Source organism: Propithecus coquereli, unplaced genomic scaffold (genome assembly GCF_000956105.1).
Source record: "Propithecus coquereli isolate 6110/MARCELLA unplaced genomic scaffold, Pcoq_1.0 Scaffold530, whole genome shotgun sequence".
Lineage (NCBI taxonomy): Eukaryota > Metazoa > Chordata > Mammalia > Primates > Indriidae > Propithecus > Propithecus coquereli.
The window spans coordinates 882937-908975 of record NW_012151175.1 but is presented as its reverse complement, the minus strand read 5'-3'; the positions used below and the strand labels follow the sequence as shown (position 1 = coordinate 908975).

Below are 26039 nucleotides of genomic sequence, written 5' to 3'. Positions count from 1 at the left end.
ACCTAATGGAGAATTTTTAGCCTGAGAAGGGCAGACATGGAAATTCTTGGGTTCCTCATTGCACATTACATGGTCATTGCCTCTGAGTGGGTCTACCCTGCTTGTCATGAGTCTCGTAGAACAGCAGAATCCAGAGAGTTTCTGGTTACAAAGTCAGGATTGGCCACGAGTTCTACAAAGATAATTGGTAAGTCTGGAAATACCACACATGTATTTACATATACTTATATATATGATGAACATTATATGACAAGATTTTTCTCAAACATATGTAAGGAATAGTGAAACTTCTGGTTCCAGAAAAACTGGAATAATGAAAAGGTGTATAGGAAAAACACAGATTTTGTTTGAGAAAGACCTGGATTTAAATCTTGGTTCTATTACTTAGTATAATAGCTATGTAACCTTGAGAAAGTTACATAACTCTGTAATTACCCTTCCTTATTTATAAAACAAGAGAAATTCTGGGCTCAGGGTGCTGCTGCGAGGACGGAATGACCTGTGCAGTGTCCCTCGCACAGCTCTGGCCCTGCAACAGCAGGAACGTATGTTCGCGACTTCGCCTGCTCTTGTCTGCGTCTGCCTTAATCTCACCAGTTTGGAGCACCACATGATTTCGGAGGTACAAGAAGGGTTTTTCACCTCTAAAATTTCCCTTTGCTGACATGATCATACTTAATGTCTATAAGAACAAATTCATTTAAAAATACGCACGGGATTAGAGCCCTGTAAAAGATGACTAAGAGACTGTCTTTAATGTCTGCAAAGATGGTAAACTAAATCTAGTAACCTCTTTGTCTGTTGCATAAAAAGTTTTACTGACATGACCAAATAAACACAAAAGGAAGAAAAAAAATCCATAAGCACAGGAAAACAGAGGAAAGTACCCATGATGGAATAAAAACTTTAGGGATTTTTGGACTATATTAAGCAAATTGCGCATCAGATCCACAAATAAGTTTATAGTACTCGTGCTTAGCATTTAACCAAAGGAAAAGGTGACCCTCACACGTCCTCCTTCCCCATCTAAGAACAGTAGAGAAGACAAACAATGGGGAGTCCAGGACAGTTGGCGGGAGGGCAGATTAGAATTCAATTTGTGAACTATGTGATCCTTTGGACCAGGCTTAATTTGATTAAACTGTCCTAATTGCAAAGAAGGAGTTCTTAAATTGGGTCTCCTCATAGCACAGCACTGGAATCAACCCCTTAAGATTTGTAATGGGTTAAATAGAGTCTCCTTAGAAGTTATGGACATGCAGAACTTGTGAAAATGAACTTACTTGGAAATAGGGTCTTTGCAGATCAATTTAAGATGAGGTCATACTATTAATAAATCAGAGTGCACCCTAATCCAACACAACTGGTGTCCTTATGAGAAGAGGGAAATTTGGACACAGAGACACAGACACACAGGGGAAAGCCCATGTGCAGACGGAGACAGAGTTACAGCGATGCAGGCGAAAGCCGAGATACGCCAAGGGCTGCAAGCAACCGCCTGAAGCTAGGAGAGAACACGTGATGAATTCTCACGCAGGTTCCAAAGGAATCAGCCCTACTCGTACCTTCCACCGCTGTGAGAGAATAAATTTCTGTTCCTTTTATCACCTAGTTTGTGGCAATTTGCTATGGAAGTCCTGGGAAACTAACTGAACACTCTTGGCCTCTATCCCTACTTCTCATTACTTACAAAATATCTGACAAAGTAAAATCATTTTTTAGACTTCATCGCCAAAAACTGAGACCAAATCAATCAGAAATTCTCCATAAGGAATAAATGTAATCGTTTCTAGAACAACACATGGAGTTATAGCCCAAGACATTGTCCTCTGGGGTTCTTTACTTGGTACAGACAATTCACAGCAGGTGAATTTACAGCTTTGATCTTTCAGGACACCTGAACCTACCACCTGGCTCTGAGAAAGCCTCAATGTACCTGTCTGCATCTTGAAACAAAACTCCATCATTGGCTTAGACGTGATCACTCACATTTCCCAGGAAGACGTGCTTAAAAGGAGATATACAAGAACAAATTCAGCAGTATTCTGGAAAAACAATAAGAAAAGCCATATTAGCCACTAATTCTAATAAAACTGATCTCCATTCATGAATCTGAATGGACGAACCAAAATTATAAACAATGTGGCCAGAATGGGCAACTCAAAAAGATGTGGGTGGCTTATTGGAACATTCATAGCCAGTGGCCTCCAACAAGTAAGCAAAGATGAGATTAATGCTTTAATAATTCTAATTAGTGTATACAGTATATTGCTGCCTTCATAGATTAAGTGCAGGGTGATATGTAAAAGGAGTTATTAGAAAGCAAAAAAACTTCAACTACACAAAAAATCTCAACATAAACCCAATAAATTCCATAAAAGATTGATTGTTTAAAAAAAGTGATTTAGGGACTCCCTTTATGGAAAGCATAAAGCAAAAATTAAAGAATGCAAACCATTAGAAAAATTAAAATGTGTGAAAAGAGAATTATAGGTGGTGCAAATTTCATATAATGGAGGTCCCACAACAGATTACTGTGGGTGGAAGAAAAGCAAAATGTCAAACATATCGGAACAAAAGTTTTCAGATCTTAAGAAATATTTGAGTTTTTATATTGGAAAGAAAATGTGGAGGGTGAGGGTGAGGGATACATGTAAATACCTTGGTAAAATTTCAAATTTTCTAGCATAGCAAGGAAATTCTGCAAATTCTTAGGAATTTCATTCTTGTGAATGAAAATGAGTTTACTTACAGAGTAACTACATAGGACTATTTATCCAGAATACTAAATATTAAAATAAAATTTAGGTTGGGCCCAGTGGCTCACGCCTGTAACCCCAGCACTCTGGGAGGCTGAGGCATGAGGATTGCTTGATCTCAGGAGTTTGAGACCAGCCTGAGCAAGAGCAAGACCCCGTCCCTACAAAAAAATAGAAAAATTAGCCAGGAAAGGTGGTGCACTCCTATAGTCCCAGTTACTTGGAAGGCAAAGGCAGGAGGATTGCTTGAGCCCAGGAGTTTGAGGGGACGATGAGCTACGATGACACCGTGGCACTCTAGCCCTGGCAACAGAAGGAGACTCTGTCTCCAAAAAAAGAAGAAGAAAATAATACCTATTTGAATTGCTAAAATTAAAAAAACCTCTGGCTATACCAAATATTGTAAAGACTGTGTAGCAATAAGGACTTTCATTCATTGCTGATGGGAATGCAAAATAGTGTAGCCAGTTTAAAAAGTTTCTTATAAAATTAAATATAGACAAATATTTATTAAAGTAAATTGAAAAGTTATGTCCATAGAAAAAAATCAGTGTATGAATAACAAGTTTTATTCACAATCGCAAAAAAAAACCAAAAAACCTTGATGCAACCAAGATCCCCCTCAACAGGGGAACGAATACACTTAATCAACTGAGTTGCAGCCACTCTAAAACGGCGGGACTCTGTTACGTGATAAAAATGAATGAGCTGTTGATTTGTGCAATGACATGGATGAAACTGAAATACATTTAGCTAAATGAAAGATGCCAGACCCAAAGGCTACACATTCCGTGATGCCATTCTTACGATGTTCTGGAGAGGGCAAAACTTAAGGACGGAAAGCAGGTCAGCGATTACTGGGGGCGGGAGAGGAGGAAGTAGCTAACCACAAAGGGGCTGCCCAGGGGGATTTGTAGGGTGGGGGAACTGGTCTATATGGCACTCAGGTGACAGATAATGACACTGCACATTGCAAAACCCACAGAATTGTTTGTCACAAAGAAGGGACTTTCACATAGGTAAATTTTTAAAAAGCGAACCAGAATGTTGGGGGATCCCAGGACGGAATGGGGACTCCAGGTAACCGCAGGGAAGAGTGCTGGGGGTTGGGGACACGGAGGTGACCTATGTTACTTTGGAAAATAGTGTTTGACTGGACTCTGTAAGGCTAAAGGAAAAGGCACTTGATATGATCGCTGTGCTCTCGTTGGTACACTGGGATTCCACGGGCACCGGTGAACATTCCTGAGGCTGCTTTCCACGCAGGCTGCTTCTCATCACACTGCGCCCTGCAGACGCTACACTTTTCACAAACTGCAGGTGTGTGCGAGCACCGAGCAAGGCTGTCGGCATCATTTGTCTGACTGCCTGTGCTCGTTTCGCGTCTCTGTGTCACATCTGGTAGTTCTCACCATATTCCAAGCTTTTTCTTTATTACTATATCTGTTTTGATGATCTGTGATCAGTGATCTTTGACGTTACTATCGTAATTGTTTTGGGGCACCGTGAACCAGGCCCATATGAGACCACAAACTTAATTCATAAGTGTTCCCTGTGTTCTGACTGCTCCACCAACCAGCCACTCCCCTGTCTTTCTCCCTCTCCTTGGGCCTTCTGATTCCCTGAGACAAATATTAAAATTAGGCCAGTTAATAACCCGACCATAGCCTGTAAGTGTTCAAGTGAAAGGAAGAACCAAGAAGTAAGAAAGCATATCACCCAAGCACTTTTCAATTGCTCAGGAATGATTTCAATAAAGCGAATACAAATTAGAATAAAGGACTCAGGAAAGGGAAACGTGAGTATGTAGGACACAATGACAGACAATGAAATCGGTGAATTTTATGGTCGTTTCTAAACAATCGTTGATAATGTGACTGTGAAACAGGAAACAAATTACTAAAATAATTTGTGCATGCATTGTGCATATATGTGCGTGCACACACCTTCCTGTGACCAAGCTGTGTTAACATGATGGAGCAAAAACTCCATATTTCTTTTTAACAAAACTCAGGACAAGGATACAGTGGTGTGAGAGTTGTGAAAGTAAAATCATATTTGAATTGGTTTGATATGTTGTGTTATAACGCAAATGCTATTATGTATATATATACACATACATATGTCTATGTACACATAACAGCAAGATAAGAAGATTTGTCCTATCAGTTGTCATGACTTTATAAAACTATAGAAATTAAGACCAGATGGTATTGGGGCAGCAATAAACAGAGAGAACCAAAAATACAATAGAGAACATACATGCAGACCCGTGTGTATATGGAAACTAAATACGTGACAGGGTTGAGATGCTGCCTCAGTGGGGACTAGAGTCGCGGTGGGATGACTGAAAGTCAGTACGTATCGCACGTGTGTAGCACAATGATAAGTTGCATCTATTCCTTTCACCAGAAACAAACACAAAAATCATTCAAGATGCATAACAACTTAAATGTAAAAGAAAAAAAAATTAAACCTGGTAGAAGGAAATTTAGGAGAGTATCTTTATGTATTGGGACTAAGGAAGAATTTTTAAACAAGACATAAAATCGGGATATTTGCATGATAAACTTTATATCATTAAAATAGAACCCCTGTTCATCAAAATAGGTCAAAAGAAAATGAAAAGCTGAGCCACAAACTGAGAGAAGATATTGTCACACATATAACTAAATAAATAAATAAAGATTTGTAGCCTGAACCCTGGAAATCAGTAAGAAAGACAACCGAGTAAAAGTGTGTTCAATGCACTTAACAGACATTTTATGGAATAGGATACATAAGTGCCCAATAGGCACATGAAAGCTGCTAACTATTACTAATAATCAAGAAAATGAAGAAACTATCATGGGCTGATATTTTACAGCCGCACAACTGAAAAGTGTTCAAGGCTCAGGCATTACCAGATATTGGCGAGAATCTAAAGCACCCGGCTCCCTTAGTCACCATGGGTGGGTGCAACCTCTTTCAGAAACTATCTGTCATTATCTGGTGATGTTGAAGATACACATCTTCATTCCCTAAGGATTCCATCCTTGTGTATATAAATATTTTACAGCTTCTTGGGCACCTATGTACCCTGAGAGATGTAAAAGTATTATTAATATTTATCTTAACAAAATCACGAAACAACTGTAAAAATGAATGAACCACAGCTGTGTGCAGCGATGTGGATGAATCTCAAAGCCGTAGTGTTGAATAAGAAAAGCAAATCACAGAATATGTTGTATTCAGCATGATGCTACTGTGTTAGGTTCAAAATCATTTAAATTAAATAACATATTGCTTAGTGATCATATATATATGAATTTTAATGATATGTAAATAGCGAGGAAATAAATATAAAATTCAAATAGGTACCCCTTGTTTTATTTTATTTATTTATTTATTTTTTGAGACAGGGTCTCTCTCTGTTGCCCAGCTGGAGTGCAATGGCATGATTATACCTCACTGCAATCTCAAACTCCTGGGCTCTAGTGATCCTGCTGCCTCATTCTTCTGAGCAATTGGAACTACAGGCATGTGCCACCATGCCAGGCTTTTGTATTTTTTGTAGAGACAAGTTGTCACTATGTTGCTCAGGCTGGTCTTGAACTCCTGGGCTCAAGTGATCCTCCTACCTTGGCCTCCCAAAGTGCTGGGATTACTGGCATGAGCCACCACGCCCAGCCTCAAAAACAGGTGCTTTTGAGGGGCAGATAGGGTAATGCCACCAATGAGAGACACAAAGAGGACTGCAAAGCTTTTGATCTGTTCCTATTTCTTAAGCCAGTTGATGGATATATGTGTTTATGTATATTCTTTAAGCTGTGAATAGATATTACATGTATTTAATTTATATGCAGGTGATAGAAATTCATAAAAATACTTCTAGTGATTAAAAAATTATGAGGTGCACTTCAAAAATGTTCAGAAGAAAAATATAGTGCAAACGTGTTTCCTTGAATCATGTTTTAAATTGTAAAGAAATGTTCACAGTGTTTCTGAGAAGCTCTTCAAAGCATGTTTTACTCTAAGAGGGAAAGCCACATACTTGTCTCTCCCAACCTTTCTGAGGCTAGAAACCGTGAAATTGTTAGCGGAGCTTCATCAAGGAAGATAAGTGTTCAGTGGTAGAATACCTTTCCATTGTGACAGAAATCCACAAATTACTATTGCTGTTTTTAGTTCACCCTTATTTATGCTAATTCATGAATTTTTAATACCCTTGTCATAAGGGACAAATAATTATGTGCTTATGTCCCCCAAATCATTTACAATTCAGAACAAATTGGTTTAGGAATAAAATGTGATCAATATTTTAAAAATTCATTTGTGAAAAAGTATTAATAATAAATCTCTAGGCCAGGCACTGTGGCTCACACCTGTAAACCTGGCACTCTGGGAGGCAGAGGCGGGAGGATCTCTTGAGGTCAGGAGTTTGAGACCAGCCTGAGAAAGAGTGAGGCCCCATCTCCACTAAAAATAGAAACAATTAGCCAGGCGTGGTAGCACGCACCTGTAGTCCCAGCTTTTAATACTTGAGAGGCCGAGGCAGGAGGATCATTTGAGCCCAGCAGTCTGAGGTTGCTGTGAGCTAGGCGGATGCTATGGCACTCTAGCCTGGGTGACAGAAGACTCTATCTCAAAAAAAAAAAAAAAAAATTAAATTAAAATAATTCTTTAATAATGTATATTTTCAATGTGTCTAACCAAAATATAAATAATGTTTATATAGTGTTCAAAATAAATTATTAAAAAGCAAACAATAAACTAGGGAAAAGTTTATAATATTTATTTCAAAGATTAAGATCCATAATACAAAACTTAGTCTACCAAATCAATAAGATTAACAATCAGCAGGAAAAAAATGGGCAAAAAAGATAAATAGTTAAGTTACAGAGAGATATTTGATTTAATAATAAACAAGCAAAACTACTTCATCTCAAGAATAAACCAAAAATGTAAATGAAAACAATGAAATATCTGGTTTGGGTTAGCGCACCAGCAATAAATTTAAAAAAACATTTAGCATGCTGTTATTCAAGATGTGTAGGGAGAAACACATGTTGAAAGCAGGAGAGCAAATTAGTAAAATCTTTCTGGCAAGCAATTTTATAACATCCATTAAAATTTTAAATATTCATATTCTTTGACCCATCAATTCCATTTTTGTGAATTTACCTCACAGAAATACTCAAAAGGGAAAGAAGACTAAGCAAGGGTGTTTACTGCAGCCATTGTAATAGCCAAATAAACATAAAAGAAAAAAATAAAAAAATCCCCCTAAATTCCCGTTAATAAATAGATCTGTTAATTGAATGAAAAGTATACGGCTATTAAATGACAATGTATGTGTGTGTGTCTATTTCTCTCTATGTATATCTTTGCTATATAGTTTGCTGAAAAAAGAAAGGCATATCACAGTATAAATATGTTAGGTCTGGAGCCGAGAGAGAGACACAGGAAGCCTCATGTGTAGCAAAATGCTATTTATTTTGAGCATCTGGGTGCAGATGGGTGGAGGCCGGAAAAGCATCCACCAGAGAAAAGTGGAGAGCCTTGGGTTTTATAGAGCGTTTCTCCGGGGAGGGGGGAGTAAGGAAGTGGCCAGAACAGCCACTAGTAATAAATTCTTTTTCAAACTGCCCGAGTCACACCCATCCTTCAGCTCTGGCCTCGGCCTTATCAGGAGAGCTAGGGAGGGACAGACTTCATCTCTATCAGGGAGGGAGGGGAAGGAACGCTGGCTGCAGCTGTCTGTTAGATTTACAGCATCTGGGGACTCTCCACACTGCTGCGGCTATTGTTTTACAAGCCTAAGTTTTGCATTAACCACATTCTGTCCTATACATACTCTTCAGGTTCCCACCTGGAACAAACCTAACAAAATTAATATCTTTAATGTATATAAATATATATTATGTATATAATTACATAAAACATATATAATTATCTTTATAGATATTTACATATTTAATGTATATACATATAAATTCATATTGTGAACTAAAATAAAATCTTAAGGCTCCCCCCAGCACCGGCTGACTGAATGGACCCCCTCTTGGCCAAGGGGATGTCCTAAAACTAAATTGCCTGCCAGGAGGAGGGAGGTCAGACATGCCTCATCATGCCCTCCACCCTTCTTGGAGATGTCCTTTGTAACCTATTAACAGGCCCAAGGCTGTGCAAGACAAATCTGCAGGTCCTCAATCGACACAACAAATATATGGCCTGTGGCTAGTCTCTGATTAACAGACATCCTTATCTTAAAACATCCCAAGCCTTTAGACAAAGCTTCATGTAACCCAGCCACAGCAAGTCCACTTGCTCAAGGCTTCTTGGGCGTGGCTCCGGGTCATGGTCCTCGTAGTTGGCTCAGAGTAAATCTCTTTAAAATTATTTTGCGGAGTTTGGCTTCTTTTCCATTGACAAGATGTATACATTCAAATACAAATACAAATTCAAATACATATAGATATTTATGTTATATATATTTAATGTATATACATATAAATTTCATATTTAATATATATTTTAATATTGCATAATTCTTTGAAATTTATAGATATTTAGAAATAGACACAAAACTTTTAATGGTGATTATATCTAATGAGTGATATTGAGGCTAATAGAAACCATTTTCTATTTATAATACATGTACACTATATGCATTCTATATGCACAAATATGCATTTTTATTTGAAATTTTTTTTACAGTGACATTCTACTACTTTTTATTTTGTCAAAGATACCATTTATCTTCTCTAGAAAGTCAGGCTAGTTGCCAATATAAAAGGTTAATGGTGGCCCTTTTTAAATACTGTAATGTTCACACGAGCAAAGTAAAAGTAATGTGTGACTAAAGCAGTCATTCAGCTAAGAAAATTCTGGGGAAAGAAGAGTTATTGAAACCAAATTGTGAAAATGCTGACTCTTGCTCTTGTGTTAGAGCTAAGGTGTCCTCAATCTAGCCTCTTTATATCAGCATAAAAGGAGGAGATCACAACAAATATTTAAAAAATCAGGAAATGACCCAGCTCACTGTGGTATGGTGCAAAAAGAAAAGATGTTTCATGTTAGGATGAAATTAAGCTAAACTATTTCTGCAAAGCACTTACTTTTGTGATAAGGTAGCCTGACTTGACCGTAGTGAAGCCATTTTTGAAGTGAGATGGAGCAGCCATGACTACAGGATGACCCCCCCCTTCTTCTGACCTATGAGCCAAATAGTACAGGATGGAAAACAAAGTAGTTAACGAATGTTTAAGGCCCCAGCAAGATGTCGTTAAAGTTTTACAGCTCCAGTCTATATAGAATCTATAACTAAAGGTTTCCGAACTGATGCTACCTGCTTCTGTAAACCGGCGTGCGTAAAGATTGTGATCGTAACAGGTGGTCTGAGGCTGGTCCCAGACCCGGGTGATGGAATTTATTGCAAAATTACGTGCCTTGCTGTATGCTTAGAGTCACGTAGACCCCCTGAGTGCGACTGTATAAAAACCGCCTTGTCTCACTGGGCAGTACCATTCTCTGTACCTGTACCCTGACAGGACAGGGGTGGTCGCTGGCCGGCTAATAAAGACTCATAATTTGGCTCAATTTGGTCTTTAAGTGGTCATTTCTCGCACTCCGTACTATAACACTCTCCATCTAATAATGAAGCAAAATATGAAACCAAGTTGATTAGCCTAAACTGAGGGAACTATTAGGTGTCTGACTCACTCCCTAACCATGTCACCTTTATTTGCAGGGGAAGAAAGTTCCACTATAAAGGTGTTTTGTTCTGTTTTTTTCTCTCTTTTTAATCCCTTAAGCTGTTTTTTCTGTGTATGTATGTTTGCTTGGAGGGGCAAGGCCAGGGACTCCAGAATGTGCAAGAAGTTTCCAGAAAAACGTTTCTCTCTAACCAAGAGGAAGTTCTCACTTTGATCTGACTCCTTTACCTGAGGCTGCATTGCCGGAGCTGAGGCTGTTGAGCCCTCGAAAAGTGCCTGGGACAAATGGAGATGTCAGATACTGACCAGAGTTTGAAGACTTCGAATGACTGACTGTAAAATATCTCCACATTTTTTATATCGGTTATATATTGATATATTTTTGATATACTGACTTAGACAAAATATATCACCAAAACTAATTTCACTTGTTCCTTTCTTACTCTTTTTTTTTTAATGTGGCTGCTGGAAAATGTAAAACAAAACATCTGACTTTTGTGCATACTTCTGCCGGGCAGCGCTGACGCTAAGCGACCGCAGGGCCGCGCGGGCAGGTTCTTCCCCTCCCTGAGTCTCAGTTCGTCCTCGGACTCTTGGGAAGACGGAGAGCCCAGTGCATGGGACGTTTCTAGCATCCTGCCCTAGACGCCCTTTGGTGAGAGGCTCGTACTAGCTGCTTACTCAACAGCTGCCGTCGCAGCTCCGCCGGCTGCTGGTGACACGCAGCACCCGGCCCGGCTCGCTGCATCGGGATCCTCGGAGCCTTTTCCGGGAGGCCGAGACCCGCGGCCGGGCAGCGGGGAAGGTCGCCCACCGCCTGCCCCAAGCCCCGGCCGCGCCTGCAGGCTAGAGGGACCCCGAAAACACCCGGGTCGCCCTTCCCGACGCCGCGGGCCTGGGAGAGGGGCACGCGGACGGGTGCAGGTCAGGCTGTGTCCAGAGCCAGGGAAGGGGGTGGGATGAGGGAGGACAGGGGTCATTTCAAGGGCGATACCACCTTTCACTGTCACAGTGACGCTGCCGTCAGTTCCCACTGCGACAGTGAGGAAACGGGCAGGGGCCGGTGTGCCAACGACCTGGCAGCGCCCCGGCACCGCTCCAGCCAGGGCTGGGACCCACCGGCCCAGCTCAGCTACCTGCCTTTGGGGTTTGGTCCGATGCCTACCCTCGCTGGACCGCGCGCTGCTCAGGTATCACGTGCAGACAGCAACGCCCGCGCGCAGGGCCGGGCAGGGTCACACGGCCAGGGGTGCTCAGACGGCGCTGGGGAGGTCGCCAGGGAGCTGCCATGGGCTCTCTCGGTCCCGGGAGCGGGTTATCCGCAGCCTCCAACCGAGCAGCGGAGGCCGTGGTGACACCAATTCTGCACAACCATGAGCGACGATGTGGGGGCTCAGGTGGGGCTGGGGTACTTCCCCAGCAACATCCTATGGACACCTCCTGCACTGTGGTGTCCCAGAGCTTGGGATAAATAGGTATGTGCCGGCTCTTGGCTGCTTCATTAAACTACAACTCATTTCCTCACACCCAAAGGACCTTTCGAGTCCCAGAATGCCTATTCTGTCCCCATCTATTTGACTCACAGTCTGTGGAACTTCTCTTGCACAGATGCCCCTCCTGGACTGCCAGCTCCTTACGAGCTACCGGGCACAGCGCCTGGCCCACCTGGTCCTGAGCTGCATCACCATGGGGTATGTCTGGCAGGAAGGAGACACGCAGCCTGAACAGGTAAGGGGCACAGACATGCTTGTCCCCTGTTCCTGGGCACGTGTGCTACTTCTGGGACAATGCTCTCTGCTGGGCACTGCAGTTTTCCTGGAAGATGGGTGCTTTCCTGTTCTTTTCGATGGGTAGCCATTGAAGGAAGGGTGGAGGGCCCATTTACATGATTTTTTTTTTCTTGACTAAGGAGCTAATTTTCCTTTAAATTGATAGTTGTGGCTCCCTTTAATTAGTATCTGAATCTATTTTTGTCTGGCACCCTCTTCCAAGAATGTTTCAAGAGCTGAATTTGAAGGCAGATTCTGAGAGTTTATTAAACAAACAAACAAAAAACTTAGAGCATTTTAAACTAGTATACGTATCAGTTATCTTGGTTGCTTTTCACAATCCTGCAAAGTAAACAGGGCTACACTATACCCGGACGACGGAGGAGCACAGAAGTTGAATTCCTTGCCCATGGTCAGGTGGCTAGTTAATGGAAAAGCCAAGACCAGAGATCAGATCTTCTGATTTCACTAATGCAGCCTTCTTTCCCCAGAGGGACACAAGGAAATTTATAACACTAAGCTTTATATTTTAATACTGCTTTCTCTCTAGCTAATTATTAGCCTGTTGCCTAATATAATGCATCTAAATCTCTTTTGAACCTTCGCATAACTTTAAAGTTTGAACCTGAACCTTGAGACGTGAAATCTGCACGTTCCACTGCCTATACTGTAAATTACTATTCATTTTCATTTTTTGTTAGTGCACCTTCCCCGGAAATCAGGCAGTCACCTTGTCCTAGAGCTCCACCGTTAAGGGAGCAGCTCAAGCCCACTGCGTTTGCCTGATGGGTTCTGCCCGTTATCTCACAGGTGAACACATGAGGCCGAGGGAGAAGGGAAGTGTGGGGCTGCTTCAGGTTTTTATATGCCAGTACATCTCATTTTAAACATTTGTGTGTCTGACGGTGAGAAATTTGACATCCAGGCACAAGCAAGTGGATCCCTCTGCCGTCTGCTCCTCAAACCGTTATCCCAGACTGGGGCGAGGGGTAGAGGAAGGTGGTGGGAATGGATGTCTCCAGCCGTGTCCATGTAGCTCCGGGCCACCAGCGAGGCTCCTTGTTCACACCGCTGCCACCCTCCACCTCCGATCATCTGTGACTTTCTCTGCTCCTCCTTTGACTTCTCAGCTAAGCGAGTCCTCACTTCTCCACTGCAGTCTGCGGAAAGTGGACCTTAGGTTCACATTTCTAAACTCTTCAAGTCTCTTCATGATTTTCTATTTAAGAAATAATTCTATCCCAAATTTCTCTAAAAATCTAAGGGAAAACAAAGGCAGAAATGGGGCTTCTTTAATAGATCCTTCTGTCTTAAGGGGAGGTGAAAACGGAGATGGAAAATGGATGCATAGGAATGTTGTCTTTTTCCTTTTGAATCTAGACTAACGTAACCTTTAGCACGGATAGAAACCCCCGTGGTCCGAGTAGCTTTTCTGGATTTATAGCAGATAAAGCTCTGTAGAGTGCTCCTCAGGTAAAAGAGGGTGAATGAGGTCTCTCTTGAGGTGGCTTACTTGACGTCGTCATTGGGTTCGACTTACGAGTGAGGGACAGAGTCAGTTTCCACGCAGGCTGAGGTGGTCTGTCCTCCTCACTCCTGTAGGGTGCCCTGGTCTCCTGATTCTCACACGTTCCTATGTCTGTTTATGTATCTCTGTCTATCTAGAGAGATTTTTCCCCACCGCTAATCTCCTCAGTCCTCTGCACGTTTTGGTGATGCCCTTCTTTGCATAGTCAGCTATCAGAGGTTATTTTAGAGTCTATGTGTATGTGTGGCCCAACCTGGCGATTTTCACATATATTACACTGTGTTCTCTTAAATACTGTTTCCACTGGGTTGTTAACAGAAAGGTGTGTGTGAGGTGTACGAATCTGGGTCACTCAGGTAATTCCAGTTGGTCGCCGGGTCATATCTCTGCCACAGGACTGCTGGAATGAAAGACCACCACGGTCGTTTGCTCAGGCATATTCTTTCTAGAATATGCTGATTGTCTGGATTTATATCTGAAAGGTTCTGCCGAGAAATCTTGCCCTTCCCCTTGTGGAAGTCTCCAGGAACTTGGGGCTGCCTCCTCTCCTGGTCCACGCAGACTTGGTGCTGACGAACTGGACCAAAAGGGACCCAGCAGGGTAAGGAAGGGAGAGGGTGCTTTGAATCTTAAGGGATGACTCTCAGTAGGAGGCCGTCTTACCAGTTAACTCCTCCCACAGGAAGCGCCCAGGCCTTTTCAGCTACTTGATGTTTGGGGATGTTCGTATTTATTGTCTGCTTTTATAATGCCAAAGAAGGGTGAACTTGAACACAGGTTCGGAAATCGCAGGCCCCAGAAGTTTCCTCCCGATACACTCTGAACGCGCTGGCCCAGACCACTTCTTCTTGTTTGCTTCCACGTCACATCCGAGTTTCTCAGTGTGACCTTGGGGCTCCTGCAGAATCAGACTCATTCATTCTTCTTCACCCAACTGTTTGTTCCCTAATATGCCTCCCACTGAAGTCAAGTGAGAACCAGGAGAACCAATAAGCGACCGTTTACACAGTGATCACGAATGAACGATTGCGGGCGAGTCCAGAGCAAGGGCGCTAGGCACGCTGGGCTGCACTGTGGTTAATGAAGCCGTCATTCCACTGAGCTCACACCAGTCTTCGCTCAGTCGGGCTGAGCCTAGGGGCATTTGTTTGCAGAAAGAAACAACATGAGTTTTGTTTTGTTTTTGCTTCTGACCATATCCTGCACAATACGTGAATTTTTAACAAATAAGAAATCTAATAAACAGTCAGAATTAGGTGGAAGAGATGAAATGTTAAATTTCCCTTTGAACTTCACTGTCACAGCCGAGCATATTTCAGGCTGTAGATGGAAGAGATAGCACTGTCCTTGTGACTGCATAAAGAGACATTGGGGCTGAATCTTAGGAAGAACGTCCTTAGCGTAAGGGCTGTGGGAAACCCCGGGGTTGCCAGAGATGATGGGAATCTGTTTTAAAGGAATAAACATTTAATAGCGAGCTTAGCTTTTGGACTAATTTATGTGTCCCTTGGAAGAAGTGAGATTGGGCCACCTCATCTCTCTACACATCTCTGAGCACTGGGAGCTTATGTTTTCTATAATTATTAATTGTGATCTTTGACCAATTCTGCTTTAACAACAAAATAGGTGACCATTGAAAGCTGCTGAATCTGGCCCAGAATTTGGATGAAAAAGAAATAGTAAATATATGTGCATAAGTCTGGTCAAGTTGGATTTATGATTCAAAGAGAAGAAAGGAAGGTTGAAGGGCAAGTGGATGTATTGGGAGGGTAAAGTTGAAAATATAACAACAAAAAGCTAGTTTCCTAGGAAGTGAGGGTGCAGGGCTAGTGCAGTCCCAGAGACACAGACACAGTCCTGGGTCTCACCAGATATCCTTGGTAATTATCCTTTGCAATCTTTTATTGATAGTAGGCCCAGCACAGAGCTAAGTGCTATGAAGAAATGAAAGAAACAGAGGCAAAGTACTGCCCAAACAGTCAGGTAACAAGACAAAGCAGTGTGCCCATGTCAGAGTGACTCAAACAATATCCCCTTTAGAATTTCAGAGAAACAACATAAGCACAGGCTTTAAAATCAGCAAAAGCCTTGGTAAGGAGGCAGAGCATGATCGAAGGCAAGTCCTAAGAGATAAATGGGAGTAAAATAACTAGAACCAAAATGAGAGCTGTGGGAATTACACAAATATAAGGGGAGTGAAATAATTAATCTAATGGCCACAGGTCAGATATTCTGGGGCTGAGATGTGAGCTGAGACTTGACTCTTTATCATACAGGAGCCCTGGTCTAGGCACTACCTGTGGCACTCAGAGTACACGAATGTGTGTCTGTGTGTGCACTGCACATGAGTGTGCAAGCCTGTGTCCATGTGACCCTAGTGTAAGGTTTTTGGATGGTCGGCGCCAGAGAAAGAAAGATGAGCAGAGTGAAAAGGGCAAGCAACGAGGCTTTACTGGGGGAAGGGGAAAAAGAGCGCTCCCGGGCGAGGTTCACCGGTCCCGAGAGAGGGGGCCAGAGAAGTCGCGACGCCCGGAAGTTTTGAGCAGGCTTATAAAGGTTTTAGAGTTGGGGGACGGGAGTTTTTTTCGGGGCGAAGTTTTAGCACACAAAGTGGAGAGTTCTTTGTTACAGTATTAGGGCAGGACTCATGGGCTTCTTTTTTCGCCTTTAGGGAGAGGAGGGGTGCCTGCCACCAGCCTTACACCTAGAAGGTATATCTGGTTTACAAACTGAATTGTTCTTTTATTTTCTTTTTCTCTTGGTGATTTCCAATAACTGAAATTGGACTAGACCCCTGGAAATCAGGTAAGTCCTCAGAAATCCTTTGCTCACTTTAGAATCCATGCTAGCTTTAGAAAGTTTACAATAAAACGAAAAGGAAAGCGTACCGGATTATATACAGTATAATATTCACTAAATAAAATTCATGAAAAAATAGTAGAAGAAAATGTGCCAAAAACGAACAGTCCAAAGTTAACAGTGGTTGCCTCTGCCTTGCAGGGTACAGGGGATTAATTTTCTTTACTGTATTTTCCAATGTGTACATAATAAAACAAGTAAAGTGCAATGGAAGAAAAGAAAACTTCACCAAATTTCTGTGACTCTTTGAAGTCTAATGGTCTGAAAAGATTCCTCGTTTCATTATGACTTCTATGAAAGGCCAGCATGCAGGCAGTGGTAACTGCAGGTGCGGAAGAATCCCTTTGAAATATCTGTGATTACACGGGCTGGCGCTCACGGGCAGAGCTGGGCCAGTGTCTCCTTAGGCTCCACTCTCCGCGGAGACCGAAAGCAGCCCCTGAGACAACTCTCCTCTCCCATCAGCAAACCCATCAAATAAAGGGGTCCGGGAAAAAAGCTATAGCTCAGAGAGGGGGGCGTGGAAGATAGAAACATCATTTCCCAAGCTAATGTACCCGCTGGAACCAGAGAAGTCCTAACTTACATTTGTTTTATTTGGTTTTGGTGTTTGGCTTGTTTTTCATCTTTTCTCGTGCTTAAAATGTTAAAGGCAAAAGTGATCTATGGAGTTAAGTTTTGAGGTTGTGTAGACTGGATCTATGAAACGACAGCAGGTCATTTAAAAATGATGCTTCTGTAACAGTCTCCCAGCTCCCGCTATTACACAGCATGTGGTTAAATAAATAAATATATATTTATATATATGTACCACAGATCGGAAAGCGCTCTAGCCTGCGTTATTAAACCATTCCCAACCTGGTCCAGCTACGTGATTTGGGCAAGCTGCTTTGCTTTTCTGGGCCATAGTTTCATACCTGTAAAAAGGGAGCATGGACTTCGCTCTTGCCTGGGGTCGATTTGGCTCTAAGACTGTGGCTTTTGACAGGAACGGTGTGATGGGCCATAGAATTGGCCCTGCAGCCCTGTGAAGAATCAGGTAGAAACTGCCCTCCCATGTTTCAGCCGTTCCATTGCGGGATGGGCTGGCACCGTCAGGGCCGTGCTAGACTTTGAGCGTCCTCTGGTCAGGTGAACGTGAGTTTGAACTGCTCTATTCTCTTTCCTGTCTGGACGTCGCCGAAGGCAGATGCTCAAGCTCAGGGCTGTCTTACGGAGAGGAGCAAGTGGCTCACTGGTTTGCCTCGCAGCAGCTATTTAACGGGCGGGGGGGACACCTGCAGGCAGTGAGTGGTCACAGCATGGTGTCCACACCTCTGATCCTGCGACCGTCTCCTTCCCAAGGAACCTGGAGATCATCGTCTCATTTCCGGGGGGAGAGAGCCTGCGAGGTTTCGTACTGGTGACTGCTCTGGCAGAGAAAGCAGCAGTGCCTGGGATTAAGGTATCTTCTCACTTCGTGGCGCTTTATTCTTTCAAATGCGAAATGAGTCTGAGCTCTGCTCCCCGCCCCCAGCCCCGTCCCTGCCGTAGATTTCTCAGTACAGAAGAACACAGACCTCGTCTTCCTTAGCCCAGGTCTGAGAGAAGAGATCTGCGTTCTAGCCCGCGGTGTTAGCTCCTTTTTCTCAATTCCTGTAAAGCCTGAATCAACCATTTGTCCATCCTGCACACACGGTATTGTTCTAGGCAACGGGAAACCACAGTGAACAGACAGACATTGTCCCAGCCCAGGAGCCTACCTGGGGGAGCTTCCTACACAATATCCAGTGGAGAACAACGGATTATAGTAGGGCGATAAGGGAAAAAGTGGGGGTTACCATGAAGAGGCAGCTAAAACCTAATCCAGACTTGAAGGGTCAGGCAAAGCTTCCCCAGAGAAATGACATGAAAACCAGAGGGGCCCATACAAAGAGAGTGAGAGGGAGGGAGAGAAGGAAGGAGCGAAGCTCATTATTATTATTCCTGGCAGAGAAAACTGCTGTGAAAAGGCCCAGAGGAAAATGAAATGAAAAGTATTTAGCGCTGGAAGGCATCGTTCAGATGATCTAGCCCCAGGTTGCAAATTTGAATTTCTTCAAGGACCAGACAGGTACCAGAAAGGCAGATACAAGACAAAACACCATGTAATCTGCCCGAGTTTCGTGCCTTGCCTCAAGACATTTAAGGCAAATGTATGCCTTCCCTCCCCGCCGTCACCGGGGAGCGTATGTCGCGTGCCTACCATGTCCTGGCATAATTGTTCCAGCACTTTCTTTCACTCTCAGAAGCGAAACTCCATGGTTACTTTCATTCTCACTCACGTGCCTGGCTGGTGGAAGGCACAGGATCAAACGCTGGCCTTCCGCGTGCAGGCGGGTAAGGCAGAGACCGCCCTGAGTCAAGGGAGGCTTCCTGGCAGAGGGGCTGATTCCTGGAAGACAGAGCTTGGGAGTGAGGATGCCCTGGTTGGGGATGCGGCAGTAGAAGTGATCATAACGTGTGATACATCAGGGAGAAGAAATGGGCAAAATAACGAGAGTTCAGCCCTTGGGAGGTACCAGGAGTAGCAGTCAGTGGAAAGATACAGAAAATCCTCACCAGGCGTCTGTCTGGGAGGTGCCTGGAGAGATCAGACTCTGGGGCGGCCCCACGGCGGAGCTGGTTAGGATGCCCCCAGGCAGCTCTGACCCAGGCGGGCAGTCAGGGGGTGCCCTCCCCGGCTCGCTCCACCCCCGTGGGCTTCAATGCAGTGCTAACGCTAATCTCATCCGCAGGCCCTTGTCCAGGCTACGCATGCCATCTCGCAGCCCAGCCAGGATGCCCTGCTCCAGGCCCTGCAGCAACTGAGACTCTCCATACAGGCCATCACCGGAACCTTGGGACAAATGCACGAGGTGCTCCTGCGGGACCGCGGAGGGAGGGCTGCGCCCGGGCCCGCACGGGCGGTGACACGTTTGCCCACCAGATGGCGCCGGTGCACCGTCCTGTTTCGAGGCATTTGCTGTGCACCTGCTCGGGGAACCAGCGCCTTTGCAGCGCTGTCGCGCCGGCTCTGTCCTTTGTGTTCTCCTGGGATTCCGTGGCCAGATGTTTCTGTGGCATGTTCAGGTCCTGCCTGAAGCTTGGAAGGCGGGCCTGGGGTAGGCGACAATATTAGCCGTGTATGCCCCGCCCAGCAAGGTTAGGCTGCTGCAGGGCAGGCTGGAGATGGTGCAGCTCGTCTTTACCCTCTGACGCCCCTTTCGTCTCTCCCTCCTCCTGAGATGGCTGACCCCGGCCTCAGGCCGTGTCGCTGGCCGGCCCGTGCCGCTCTTCTGTGGCCAGTGCGAGCATGAGGTGCCACGGATGAGAAGGTCGTCACAATCAAAGTGGAGTCACTTGACAAAACCAAACAAACCAAAACAAATGGAGTCACTTGTGTTAAAAAAAAAAAAAAAAAAGAAAGGAAGAAAAAGATCTGACAAATAAAGCCAGGGGAGGCAATGAGGAGAGGATTCTCATGCCCGATAATAAAAACTATCAGAAAAGACTCTGCAAAAACCACAACCTTGTACAAAAGCTACCAAAACCTTACACAAAAAAATGCTTTTGCAAGGACGTCTGCCTGGCAACTGCCTGTCCAACCTCGGATTGGCATCGCTTTGTTATTGTTCCTTGTAGCCGAGGATAAATATCTTAATAAATGATGTCCTCGTCATTTTTCCTTTGAAAACCTTTGTCTTCCTTTACCTGCCTGAATGCACACATAGTTCACCACGCAGGCGTGGTCCCGTTGCAATGCCCTGCTCAGGAATAAATACCGTTTGCTTTCAGAGAGCCCGTCTCTGTTTGCTATTTAGGTTGGCACAGGTGTGGTCAGTTAAGAGGCTCGTGCTTCGTGGATGGTTATGTCTTATTCTGGTCAGTGTGTTCAGTCTCCAGTGTCTGGGAGGCTCTTCAACCTCAACTTCAGAGGAATCTGACCAATGTCCCTGGCGTGTGTTTAAGGAGGGTGTGGGGAGAGGGGTGTGATCTGTGAACAAGAGAAAAGCAGAATGTTAAGGACCAATTTCCCGAATCCTGCTTCCCTGAAAGAAAGAGCGAGATTGTGGGGAAGGAGAGAGTTTACAGGAAACAGGATGGGAGGAGAAAGAGCCAGGTGGTGCTGAGAGCTTCCTTACCTTGTATTCAAAGAGTAAATTTATTTGTCACCTCTAGTAGAAATCCAGCCGAAGTCACAGGACTGTATATTTTTTCCATTTAACTTTCCCGTTTTACATTTTATATTTGCATTTTCTCCATTGCCTTGAATCGTCACTCTAGAGCCCTCGTGATCACATCAGTAGTTCTCCTGCCAAACAGCCCCCCTAAGTTTGTGTCGTGGCGTTGCCAAGCTAACGTGAGATGAGCTGTGTTTTTGCTGTGCCAAGAAACCCTGAGTTCACTACTCAGGGTACGAGACGCCTCGGATACAGTGCAGGGGCCACGCGGACGACGGTTCCGGAAGGTCAGGAGAGAGGCCCACAGTGCGTGCTGCGGTCAGGTGCCTCGGAGCGTCGGACTGGCACCGGCTTCCCTGGCGCTCATTTGCAGAGTCACTTTGTAAGCCCAGGCGGACACCTCGGCTGCCCTGACCACCCTCTGCAGGAGGAGGTCCCAGGGCCACCTCCCTTATTTCCCCCAGAGGCAAATTTCCCCACACAAATGTAATTTGTTTTAAATGTTTCCCTACTGGTCACATTCGTGTATATGGTAGAGATGAGTGTGTTAGACTGTATTTTCCAAAGGTGGCTACAGCGACACACCCCCGTGCCATCCCGCACGCTCTTCCACAATGTGGCCTGGACCCTGCTTGCATCCAGGGATAGAGTCTGTCCCTGCGTGTGTCGTGCTCGTAACTCACAGAACGCAGCAGAAGGACAGCACGTGACCTCTGAGGCACGGCTAGAAAAGGTGACGCGGCTTCTGCCTTGGATGCCGTGAAGAGTCCAGCTACCCCGAGGCCACCGTCCTGTGGTGCGAAAGCGGACCGCACAGCAACCAGGAGCGGGCGCTCCACGTGACACCTGGCCGGGGGGGGGACTGCGCCCTCAGATGACTCTGGGCCCCCATCCCCAGTCGCCTTCTGTCTTCGAGCGCCCCCAGCCGAGGTCCCAGACACTGACACAGAGGGAGCCATCTCCCCTTTGTCCTGTGTGGACCCTGCCCAGCAGGATGGAACGGTGGTTTTGTGCCACTAAGTTTCTAGTTGTTTCTATGCAGCAATAGTAACCACAAAAACGAAGTTATAAAAATAATAGCACATACTAGAAACTGCAAGTTTTAAGGAATCACACAGATTCTTCAGTGATCGTCTCTGGTTATGGTCCCGAGCTTTCTCCTGTAATGAGGAGACGCTGCCCAGGGCGTGGCTGGACTTCTTCCCTCTGCTTGTATTTGCTGCACAATTTTCAGATTTTCAAGTGTTCGAATCATGGGCAGACATATTTCATGGCACGTTTGTGAGGATAGCTCCTGTTCTCTAAGCGTTAGTTTTCTCCTCAGACAAGTAGAAGGATATTTTTCTCTCCAGAAAGCCGGGGAAATGTTTGCCTTTATTTCCTTCTGAATCAACAGAATTTCCAACTTCTGCCTGACTCCCTGGCAGCTTTAAGCATTTTTTCTTAATAGCCATGAGGAGTTAAAATATTTCCTTCTGACAATTTAGCGTCCGTGTTTAAATCAGGTTTCTTACGAGTAGATGGGAGCTAAACTGTAGTGTGAACTGCTGCTGCTGTTCCTTCTGATGAGTTCTCTTAATTTTGTGGAAGGAATTTTCCATCTTAGCTTGTGAACTTGTTGTGTCTAAACTCAATTAGAAAGTCATTAACATGGAATTCTTCTCTGTTTAATTCCATATGATAATAAAATCATGTTAAAGTTTCTTTTTTTATTTTTTTGACCTGGCAAGCTGTCCATGATATATTGCTAAGTGAAAAAAGCAGGTTACAGAACAGTATGCGCACAGGGCACTGCAAAGGCAATATATGTGACCTAAACGTTTGTACCCCATAAAAATTAGAAATAAAAAAAACCAGTATGCACAATATGCAGCAATTTTTATAAAAATACACATATTTTCTTAACTGACCACTCATTTCTTCCTATTTGAATTTTCTATAATGCAGACTATTTTTTAATGGGGGGTAGGCAGTGAGGGAGTTATTAAACTCAGATTAGCCCAAATGCGCTCCCAAAGGCTCCTTCCGGCAAAGGAAATGTTTCTGTTCAGCCTGTATCTGAGAAATGGCTCTGACCTTATAGATTTGAGTGTCCTTCAGATAATGTTCACTTGGACCTCCTTTCAGCCAAACTGTACAATAGCAATTTTTGATATTAAAGCTTAAAACAAACAAAAAACTTAATTAATACCAAAAAGAAGAGATGAGAAAATACAAATCTTCTCTTTATTTATCTGACTTTTACTTGCTTACTTACTTTTAGAGACAGAGTCTCGCTGTGTTGCCCAGGCTGGCCTCAACTGTCTGCCTCAAGCGATCCTCCCCCCTCAGCTTCCCGAGTAGCTGGGGCTACGGGTGCGCGCCACCGTCTCAGCTCAAGTAACTTTTTTATTTTTAGATTTTTTTTGTAGAGATGGGGTCTCGCTTGTTGCCTTGTTGCTTGTTCTCATCTTAGACTTGAGAAAACACAAGCCCTCACTTTTATAAAGAAGCCAGGCACATGCTGCTGGGTTATACAAAGTCGCGTTTCCCGAGTTCAGTCGATGGCGACGGTACGGCAGGAGTTGGCGGCTTCTGTTTCACACCGTCCGCGACACTCGCTCTGTTCTCCGTTTCCTTCGCTCAGCCATGCGAAGGTGGGTGTGCGCAGTGGTGTCTGATGTGTCCTGGTTCCCACAGTATTAATACAACAGGAAACTTGATATTTGAATTAAAAAGGTAAAGTGAGGACATTTACCATCAGACTGTAACATTCCTCTTCTGAAAGAAGATACTGCAGTACGTGAGGATGTGCTTTCAAAAAAATCACAGGCCTAGTGGAGGGCACCTTTCAAGCACACCAGGACCGCGTCTAACTCAGATGCATCCCTGCAGTCGTAATCGCGCAACTCAAAAACAATCTAGTCTTAGAAGCTCCCGTAACTCAAAAACAATCTAGTCTTAGAAGCTCCTGTAACTCAAACAGCAGCAACAGGCACAATGAATAGTATAAATGCCATTAATGGGCACTAAGTTTAATAGGGCAGACAATATTTGCCTCTGCATTCACACTTATTCAATTATGTTTTTATTTAAAAAATGGTGCTGCTCAAGCTATTAATGTTTTACCAAAAATTAATGTTGATAAATATAGCAAGTGCCAGAAATCTAGCTGGGTTATCATGCATGCATATAACCAAGACAAACTCAAATTTATAATAAAGGCGACTTGCATGCCAAATGAACTCTACCCTTGTGTTCTGTTAAAAGAGCAAGCATCATGCATTAACCCAGCTGCTTACTTGAATTATAAAAGTAACACGATCCAATATGAAAACAAGAAACTACAAATCCCTGGCAGTTATAAATTGCAATGCACAGTACATACAGAGCAACGCATTCTAGTACAAAACAAAAATACTGTAATATCTTTAAAATCCAAATTTTTAAAAAAATCGTTCATGAAAAAGATTCTCAAGTCAGAATTAACACGTCAGTCATTGCAGCTGTGTAGGTGTGTATATGTATGTCTGATCCAGAATCAGGCAGACTCTTGCTTCTCTACACACCCCCTCCCATCATTCCTTCAGATCAGGAAAACTGAATTTGTTGAACACCAGAAGTCTGTGGCCATGATGTCATGTAAACCACAGCACTGTGTTGTTGGCTGCCTGCGGTCATCGAGCCCGCCGCTAACTGGCTAGTAAACACCTCCTCTGCAAGCTGGTCACTTGGTCGCTGGGCCCATCCGTAGCTGTGACTGCTCCATCAATTCCCTTCTCTGCTTTCCTAGCCTCTCAGTTTCTGAAGCTGTCATTTCAGAGGTTCCCGTAACCGTGGAAGCCTAAGGTAGGCGTGGCAAAGAACATGCCCTGTGCTGATCGTTTTCTGGTTCTGTTATTGTCCACTTGCTTCAGACCTTACAGAGCAGACAAACTCGCAGATGCTTGAACACTGTCTTTGACATCTTTTGCAATCTTTTCCCTCTGAGGTGTGGCATTTTTCGTTATCCCAGCCACCTTTGCCCTTGGAAGACATATACCTTGTTCTCTGAGCCCTTCCTTTGAACCATTTTTGTCTTCATGATCATTCGCACATTTCTCGGTATCATCTTGAGGGTCTATGACATAGTGAGTTCCTCCAGAATAGTCCGCAGAAATTCCTGGCTGGGGAGCATCTGTCGTAGGACTGTCACCGCCCATCGCACCGCAGCCCTGGTTGGCCCTGTCTCCAGTCGGCCGTGTGGTTGGGCAGCGCATGGCTGCAGAGCAGCCGTCCCAGTGCAGGGATCCGCTTCCAGGACTCGCCTCCCTTCCCTCCCTTGCTGACGTTCTCAATTTACCTTCACTGCTTTACGGACTCCTTCAGGACGTCGTTTAAGATTTACTCTAGTGAACGACCAGGGTGGTAAACTCTCCCATCTAGAAATTTCCTTATTTCACTTCAATTCCTGAAGAGTATCTTTGCTATCACTTGCATTCCTTTAGATATTGAATATATCGTGCAGTATCTTCTGGTTTCCGCCGTCACTGTCGAGACATCAGCTGTCGTTTTGTGTCTTTCCCTCACTGCTCATAAGAGTCCCTCTGTGTCTGTCTCCCTCTCGCGTCACTCGGTGTGCCACGCTCGGGCTTCCTCGCGCTTCTCGAATCGATGTCTCATCACCGCCAGGCAGTTCTCAGCCGTTAAGTCTTCGCAGCCTGGGCTCATTCTCTTCTTCTCTCCTGCAGGGACTTTCAGTGAGAACAACTTTCCTGCTCCATCCTTCCCTCAGTCACGTGGTGTCTTCTAACCCTTTGTTCCCCTGCGCTGCGTTCTCGATTAATTCCTCTGACCCAATTCATTAGTTTTCTCTTCAGCGGCTTCCAATCTGCTCTTAGTCACATACTCTCAGTGGGCTGTGTTATTTCTCCTTGCCAAAAGTTATGTTTTGCAATTCATCACCAGAGACTTTGTTTCTGGATATCGTTCGCATCTGTTCCTTTCTCTGTTCTCACCGTCACGCACTGGGGACCTGGCTGTCGTCGTCGCTGGCCCAGACTCTGCGGTCACCTCCCAGGTCCTGTCCCCAGCTCTTTCTGTCTGGTCTCATTCGTTCCCCACACAACAGCCCGAGCGAACTCGTAAAAGTGCAGATGAGGCTGCGTCACTTCTAAAACTCTTCAGTGTCCGCCCTGGCGCTGTTCATGCGCGGCTGCCGGACACTCGAAATGTGGCCAGTGTGCCTGGGGAACTATCCATCTTTTTAAAATTGTATTTATTTTTAA

General features: G+C 44.3%; 1 protein-coding gene across 1 annotated transcript in view; it reads left to right on the top strand.

Annotated features, from left to right (window-relative positions):
• Positions 1 to 26039, top strand: part of IDO2 (indoleamine 2,3-dioxygenase 2) — a 52614-nt gene that overhangs the window by 15112 nt on the left and 11463 nt on the right. Inside the window, exons 3-7 of the mRNA XM_012657147.1 lie at positions 12065 to 12184; positions 14236 to 14354; positions 16544 to 16558; positions 17957 to 18056; positions 19369 to 19485. Of these exons, the coding sequence (XP_012512601.1) occupies positions 12065 to 12184; positions 14236 to 14354; positions 16544 to 16558; positions 17957 to 18056; positions 19369 to 19485 (471 nt within the window). The remainder of the gene's footprint in view (positions 1 to 12064; positions 12185 to 14235; positions 14355 to 16543; positions 16559 to 17956; positions 18057 to 19368; positions 19486 to 26039) is intronic.